Source organism: Pteropus alecto, unplaced genomic scaffold, assembly GCF_000325575.1.
Source record: "Pteropus alecto unplaced genomic scaffold, ASM32557v1 scaffold8, whole genome shotgun sequence".
NCBI classification, from domain to species: domain Eukaryota; kingdom Metazoa; phylum Chordata; class Mammalia; order Chiroptera; family Pteropodidae; genus Pteropus; species Pteropus alecto.
This window is the reverse complement of record NW_006494609.1, coordinates 23,615,996-23,624,754: the sequence shown is the minus strand read 5'-3', so window position 1 is coordinate 23,624,754 and position 8,759 is coordinate 23,615,996. Positions and strand designations below refer to the sequence as shown.

The window sequence follows — 8,759 nt, the reverse complement described above, 5'->3', positions numbered from 1 at the left end:
CTCAGAACCATTACAGGTATATAACATTACAGAGTCCTTTAGAGGCTGAACTAAAAGACATTTATGAACAGAAGATTCCCAATGGAGAAAAATATATCTTTTACTAGACTAACGTTTATTAACACAATGGCTGGAAAAATGAAGAATCTGTCTGTGAAAGTAACATCAGTTTGGAAATATGCAGCCAAATCAGGTTTCCTTATATGCAGTTATTAAATGTACATGATTCAATGTGCAAGCCTGAATATTGTGAACACTTTGAAACTGACACTGTTTTAAAACCTATGTTCAAACATTTGACTGAATGAGCCAGTCCACATTTTGTGATAGTGGCAGTACAGAGAAAATTACATGTCGAGGGCGGAATGTTCCTTAAAGTGAACATTAGCTTCTAAGGCACGCTCCAAACTCCAGGGCTTAAAATCACGATTTAAAGATGGCTATTCCTGATGCAGGTGTGATACACCCGGGATCAGTGGTAAGGGAAAAGGCGGCAAGGGCTGCTGTCACAAAGACCAAAGATGCCAGGTCTGCTCCGCCCTGCTGCCACTGATCCACAGAAAATGAACTCGGTGAAAGGGAATTTGAAATACATATAGAATGCTTCTAACTTATAAGAAAACCATGCGAGCTTATACACGATTTAAAACAATGCCCTATAAACTGAAAACATTACACTTATCAAGTTATTTAACTTGGACAGATCTGTCTTTAGTATAAGTTTTTTGTGGATGGTTCATACTTGAACTATACCACGAACAACCTCAGGGTCTTACCTATTAGCTTATATGCCAAAATTAATGCTGATGCAAATATGCATAATCACACTATCAGGCTAACTAGACTACCTCCCATGTACTAAATTGATAATAATAAAAAAAAATAGCAGCAATTAAAAACTAGGACCAAAAATGGTGAAAAAGAGTAAGCAAGAAAGGAAAACCTACAACCAGCTCAAGACAATATTATGATAAAATTCTTCCTAGAAAACTGCTAGAATTTCAGTTATCTGCAAGTATACTTGCATAGTGGAAGATTGTAACATCATTAGAATACAGAACTAGAACCCTCAGTAAACTCCTTTACAGGCTAATTTCAGTTCTGAGCTCCAAATTTTAGTGACCCTAAGTTACTTATTAGTACCAAGTCCTTAGATACATGAAAAAAATCGAAGTTTAAGAAAATGGATATAATTTCATCCTCAAACAAAGGACTGGAATTTTTGGATCTGTTCCAGAGCCACCTTGAAAACCCTTAAAGCCCACAATGCCCTTCAGAACCACTTGTTTAAATATTATTTCTAGTACAAGATAGCCTATCTCCCCACATCACACCTGCAAACAGGTCTCAAAATTATGGTGGCATTAATGAAGAATACATTAGGAATGTATATAGGGCATTACACTTATATATCTTACATATGCATGCTTTACAGTTTACGAAGCTTTTACATGCATTATTTCACTAATACATCCATCCTGAGAAGATGAAATTATCTTCATTTTAAAGATGAGAAATCTGAGGTCTAGAAAGTTAAGTGACTTGCTCAAGGTCATATTAGACATCCGGCTAAGTGGCAAAGCCAAGACTAGCAAATCTAGAAATCAAACGAAGTACATAAAAAGGCTTTTCAAAACTAAAAAAAATCTAGAAGGACCTTATTATGATCATGAATCTTTCACAGATGCACCAGTGAAATACCTATGCCCAGGCCCTACCTGAGCAATTAACTCTCCTGTGGGCCAGTTAGCAGAACTCTGAAAAGAGGCCCAGGTGATTCTAACATGCACCAGGGCTAAGAACTTCTGACCTGCTGTATCAGCAGTCCCCAACCTCTGTAGCACCAGGGACCGTTGCTCCTATGAGAATCTAATGCCTGACCATCTGAAGTGGAGCTGAGGCGGTGATGCCAGCGCTGAGGAGCGGCTGCAAAAACAGACAAAGTTTCACTCACTCACCCTCCGCTCACCTCCTGCCGTGCGGCCCAGTTACTAACAGGCCACAGACCAGAACTGGTACCAGTCAGTGGCCCGGGGATTGGGGATCCCTGGCTTTAGATGATACAAATGTCAACAGTGCTTTACAAAATGTTTCTCATCAGCATTTTTACTTTTGTTTTCCTTTTATATGAATTAATCATCACTCCTTAATTAGACCTAGTGTGACAGTTTAATAAAGCCAAAGTGCTGACTTTAAAGGTTTCAGTATTAACTACATGGTGCATAACTGCATATGACTAATTAAATGAAAATGTTGTTCTGTCTTATTTAGAAAAACTCTATTCTAGTCAATATGTAGAATATTCAATTTAAAAGCACAGCCTTCAGTTTGCTGTTAAGAACATTTAAAAAGCATTACCTTCTGATAATACTATAATACTACTATTTATACAATAATACATTTAAGTTTCATTCTTTTGAGGAATATAAAGCTTTATTGTACTAAACATAATAAAAATAGTAGTAGAGGTATTTAAGGGGCAAACTGGATGACAATTAGCACTGAAAATCATTTTAAAAATACTGGATACTGGACCAATCTTACCTTTTGAAGACTTGTTGGATTCAACTGAGTTTTGTCAATTATTTTTATTGCAACCTAGAAAAAGATAAATTAATAAGTATTTCTGGATTTTAAGAATTTGGTAATTATTTTATAATTGAAAAGAGGGGCTTCATACAAATAAGGGTATTATTATAACATCTTTCCCCTCTAAACACAGGGGGAAAAAATCTCACACAAACCAAAATATAAAAAATAAAAAGATTATATAATTAAAACACATCCAGAAAGTATGGCAATAAAGCAAATCTAGTCGCTTTAATTTTATCTGACTCTGGGAAACAAGCGCAGGAACTACACTGTCGCAGGTTTACAGGGTCTTGCACAGAAAAGAGAACTTGAGCAATTTCATGAACAGAGTGCTGCTGAATCTGAAAACTTTAAAAACGTTTTATTATAAAAAAGACAGAAAAGATCTATGCACCCCTATGTTCACTGCAGCATTATTTACAATAGCCAAGATATGGAAGCAACCTATGTGTCTGTCCATGTATAGATGAATGGACAAAGAAGGGGTGTGTGTGTGTGTGTGTGTGTGTGTGTGTGTGTGTGTGTGTGTGTACAATGCACACAATAGAATATTAGTCAGCAATAAAAATGAATGAAATCCTGCCATTTGTGAAATTAATGGACCAACCTAGAGGGCATTATGCTAAATAAGTTAAGCAGAGACAGACAAATATCTTATGACTTCATTTATATGTGGAATTTTTTTAAAAATCAAAACAAACGAACCAAAAAAACCCAACTGAGAAACAATGAACAAACTGATGGCTGCTGGGGGTGGGGAGTGGAGGGATGGATATAAAAGGTTAAGGAGAATATTGTCAATAACAGTGTGACAACTTTGCACAGTGACGGTTACTAGACAGTGTGGTGGTCACATCGTAAGGTACACAAAATGTAGAATCATTATGTTGTACACCTGAAGCTAATATTATATGCCAACTGTACTTTAATTTTTAAAAAATCCCTTTAGTAAGTTGAAGAAGGAAAACAGACTAGTTCCAGACCAAACTGTAGGCTAACCAAGTGAAATACATACAGAGGCAACAAATGGGACCAAAGGGGTGTGTACACCTCAATCTAAAAAACAAGCCCTTAAGATACAGAAAGAGTGCCCGCTTCGAGAGCACATACACTAAAATTGGAACAATACAGAGTAGCACGGGCCCTGCACAAGGATGACACGCAAATTCATGAAGCGTTCCACAGAAAGAGAAAAAAAAAGATACAGAAGGAACTACAGTTTCCAGTTATATGCACTTAACGAAAGAAAATAAAATCAGTTTCAGTTCTATTTACTAACTGGACATACGCCAGCATCCTCACCTGGTCAGTTTGTCATTTCTTGCATAAAGTGATTTCTAGGAACTATGAATATGCAGACTGGGGGGATGGGGATGACAACAGAGGAGGGAAGGGAGGGGAAGGGAAGAACAAGGCTTTGCCATGAAATGGGGAACATAACCGACGCAGCTTTGCATCCAAGGTCCAAACAACAAACGATCTTGCCCCACAGCGGTGAGGCCGTGTTTCCTGTGCATCCTTCAGAACAGATCCGATGAGCAGCACCGCTGAAGAAAGGGACAGTAGCCAAAGTCTGGGGAAAGTACCTGGAGATTCTTTTTCTTTTTCTAGTAATAATTTTATTATTGACTCCTTACTATATACTAGGCACTGAGCTGAGCCCTTTCCATAAATTACCCTCTTTTTCAATTTTTACACATTTTAATTTTTTTATTATGGTGACACTGGTTAACGAAGTTCAATAAGTTTCGAGTGCACCATTCAATAGTAAGGCATACATGTACTGCACTGCGTGTTCACCGCCGATAGAGTTCTTTCTGTCACTACATATTTGACCCCTCTTACTCGGCGATTCTTTTTGTCAATAGTTCTCAAACTTTTTCTTCCCCTTTCCACTCTTAAAGATTACTGAAGAACCCGAAAGTGGGGTAAATCTATCGATATTTACCATGCTATAAATGAAAACTGAGTAAGTGTGAAATAAGTGAACAATTCACTCAAAATAAGTCACAAAATGGTGCTGGGAAAACTGGATGACCACATGCAGAAGAATAAAGTTGGACTTTTACCTAAAATCACACACAAAAATGAGCTCGAAGTGGATCAATGACCTAAACTTAACACCTAAAACTACCAAACTCTTAGAAGAAAACAAGGCAAAAGCTTCATGACAATAAATCACTTGGGTATGACACCAAAGGCAGAGGCAACAGAAGAAAAAATAGACAGACTGGACTTCTTGAAAATTTTTAAATTTGGTACATCAAAAGACAGTATCAACTGAGTAAAAGGGCAAACCACAGAAGGGAAGAAAATATTTCCAAATCATATATCTAATAAGGGATTAATATCCAGAGTATATGGAGAACTAAAGCTCAACAATAAAAAAAACTGATTCAAAAATAGACAAAGGACTTGAAGAGACATTTCTCCAAAGAAGATATACAGACGGTCAGTAAGCACACTAAAAAGATGCTCAACATCACTCATCATTAAGGAGACACAAATCAAAACTACGAAATACTACTTCACACACATCAGGATGGCAACTACCATAGATACGTAGGTTGGAAGATAGAAAAAGCCCCAGTGAAGATGTGGAGAAAATGGAACCCTTGGACACTGTTGGTAGGAATGCAAAATGGCACCGCCACCATAGAAAACAGTACAGAGTTCCTCAAAAAATTAAAACGAGAATTACCAGATGATCCAGCAATTCCACTTCTGGGTAGGTACGCAGAAGAATTGAAAGCAGGGACTTAAATAGATATTCACACACCCATGTCCACAGCACCATTATTCACAGCAGCTAAGACATGGAAGCCACCCAAGTGTCCATCAAGGGATAAATGGATGTGTGATGTGCAATTACTCATACAACAGAATATTATTCAGACTTAAAACGGAAGAAAATTCTGGTAAATGCTACAACATGGATGGACCTTGAGGACATTATACTAAGTGAAATAAGCCTGTCACAAAAAGACAAATACTATATAGTTCCACTCATATGAGACGCCTAGAGTATTCAAAATCATAGAGGCAGAAAGTGGAGTGGTGGTTGCCTGGGGCTGGGGAGAGGGCAGATGGGGAGTTAGTTTGATGGGGTCAGAGTGTCAGTTTTACACGGTGGGAAGAGTTCTAGAGATGATGGAGGTGGTGACGACTGTACGATATTATGAATGTATTTAATACCACTGAAATATACACTGAAAAAGGGTTAAGATGGTAAAGTTTGTTATGTGTATTTTACCACAACAAAAAATAAAAAAACAAATAAGCCCACTACATGTTAACATAAATAATATTTTAATGAAATTCTCTTACGTCCTTTTGTATTCAATCTGTTGTGATATCATTCATCATGTAGCTTCTGCAAATTCTACTTTATACTCGTGAGAGATAATGGAAAAAGCAAATAAGGTCTTAATAGTATTACAAAAATAGTTTTGACTTTGCAGACCCCCCCACTAAACGGCCTGAGAAAACCTCCAAAAAACCCCGTGCCTACTTTGAGAACTGCTCCACTATTCATATTAACACTTGAAAAAAAAAAATGCTCAACTTAGTCTAAAGCTTCTATCACTTAAGCTATTTGATGACTTCCTATGACCCTATAGCCTCCAGGGCTATGAGGGGAAGAGAAACGCTGCATGAAGGCATCTTGTCTGGGGGGAGGGGGTTACCATCCCTGGCCCCTGCCTGGGGGAGGGAAAAACCAGAAGTGGAGAAGTAGAGAGTTAATCAGATGTGTGCCTGAAAAAAGCAAAGTCAGAATTCTAATTCTGTAGATGGAAAATACAATTATCTTGATGGAAAGTACAGTAAATAAAGCAAAAGCAAATAATGGCTGCTATAATATGCAAAAACCACCACCCTGTGCATATCTTGCCTGGGGAGATGTCTTCAGACGCCCTGTTACAGACCTGGCACCCTACCGCATGCAGCAGCATCCAGTGACTGCTAGCTGAGCGTCTGAGGACTTGGCCACTCATATCTGTAACTGCATATACATTAGAGATGGAGATGAAATAGTGAAGAAATAGTTTCTGGTGTTCAACAGATATCAATGTGGTTTAAAAGTTACATTATTTCAAAGCCGAATGAATTTTCTTCAAACTTTACTTTCAAAAAGAATTTTATGTGATATACTTGGACCTCCCAATTTCCAAAGTAACCTCTTAGATATGCTGTTCCTCTCTAGCCACCATTCTCTTTTCTTTCTCCTCCTCATGGCCAAGTCCGTCAAATATGCTGCCTTTCCAGTTCCTCTTCCCTCTGATCTTGAGTCCTGGTTTCTATTCACATGACTGGACTCTTGATCACTGTTTTTTTTTCTTCTGTTTCTGTTCAATATCCACCTTCTAAAGATTTTATCCTGATTCTGATCTTAAACATTTTTATTTTCAAGGAGTGCTATTCAAATAGTATCTACAGCAAAAACTGGAGCTCAAATATGTTGCATTTGGCTAAATCAAACCAAAGAGTCATTTCATCAAAAGCAAGTGTCCTCAGAGTAAAACACTGTCTTCTAACATGACGTGTGTATGTGTGTGGCACTGAAGCCTGAAGAGGAAGCTCCTAATCCCCTCTTCCTTCCAGCTCCCTGCTGGGGTGACTCAACACTCAAAATAACCTTGGCCCAGAGCTGGAGCCTGGAGGACAGCTCAGAGCTTGAGGTCACCAAAACAGGAGGCAACTGTGGGGTATCACTGCCTCGGAAAGATGGAGGCTAGCGAGAAGACTACCCGTTCATTCCGAAAGCTGTGGAGTCTGTTTGTTTGTTTGTTTTTGGGGGGAGGCGTGCACAGCAAAAGGGAGTTCACTAGGTGAGGAAAGAGGAGTTTCCGGATCACTTGTGTAAAGTTCTGGGAAATTCCATTTCTTTACCCTGCTGCCAGAAGCAAAGTGGAAAATTACAAAACAGGGATAAAGACAGCTCATACTTGAGAAAGTCCCGACGAACCCGCAGCAGACACCCATGGGAGCAAAATCCTTATCCTCTACCTCCTGTCTATTCACTACTGGTCAAAAGAGCCTAGCACCCTGCTCCTGACAGGTGTTAAACCCTCCACCACTAAAAGAGCAGAGATTTCCAGTCCTTTAGGACAGAGTGGCCCATAAAAATGGCATATTACTCAGCTTGGGCTGCCATAACAAAAAATACCATAGACCAGGTAGCTTAAACAGCGGAAATCTAATTTCTCAGTTTGGGAGGCTGGAAGTCCAAGATCAGGGAGCCAGCCCGGTGAGTTCCTGGTAAAGCCCCCTCTCCTGGCTTGCAGATGGCCTGCTTCTCGCTACATCCTTACATGGCACAGAGAGAAAGTAAGCTCTCTGGTGTCTCTTCCTATAAGAACATGAACCCTACTGGATCAGGGCCCTACCATCATGACTTAATTTAACTTAATTACTCCACAAAGGTCTTATTCTCCAAAAATAGTCACACTAGGGGTTAAGGCTTTTACATGTGACATTTTGGGGACACAATTCAGTCCACAGCAATAAAGACCAAACCAAACAAGTGGAACAGGTGGCTACAAAATAAAACTTCAAATTGAAACCTAACGATATACAAGATGGAAAAAATACAGGATGTGGAAAAACATGACAAGCATAGAGTAAAAGAAACAGAAACGAAACAATATATATTATACTGTATGATTCCATTAGAATTACATTAAGAAAAAAAATCGCTGGTGTTAGAACTCAGGAGAGTGGTTACCTCAGGGAGAAAGAACAGTGAAGTGATCAGAAGCTCACAGAAGGGAGGCTTCTGGAGTTCAGAGTCATAGTATATTTTTGCCCTGGGTCACGGTTATGCAAATACAGTTACTTTGTGATAATTCATCAAGCTGTACATTTATGATCTGGGCATTTTTTCTGAATATGTTATATTTCAATGAAGTTAATTTTTTAAAAAGTCAATGACTTTAAAAAAACCATAATGATAAAACTGATGCCTAAAACTGAAAAATAAGAATAAAAGTATGTTATTAAAGATATAAAAATAAAACCTAAAGAATCAGTTTAAAAGACTAAAAGGGGCCATCTTGAGAAATTAGAAAGTGGGCGGAGTTTAAGGGACGCTATTGTCTTAAACAAGCCTTGACTCAAAACCATACAATAATATAACGAAAAAAATAACTATGTAAAAGTTTTTTCAT

The 8,759-nt window shown here is 38.3% G+C and overlaps 1 protein-coding gene and 1 non-coding gene across 2 annotated transcripts in view; one reads left to right on the top strand and one right to left on the bottom strand.

The window, feature by feature from the left end:
- Positions 1–8,759, bottom strand: part of MARK3 (microtubule affinity regulating kinase 3) — a 66,345-nt gene that overhangs the window by 49,134 nt on the left and 8,452 nt on the right. The window contains exon 3 of the mRNA XM_025042128.1: positions 2,545–2,598. Within this exon, the coding sequence (XP_024897896.1) occupies positions 2,545–2,598 (54 nt within the window). The remainder of the gene's footprint in view (positions 1–2,544; positions 2,599–8,759) is intronic.
- LOC112473911 lies at positions 3,680–3,781 on the top strand. Its single transcript, XR_003044200.1, has one exon. It is a non-coding gene; the product is annotated as a U6 spliceosomal RNA (small nuclear RNA).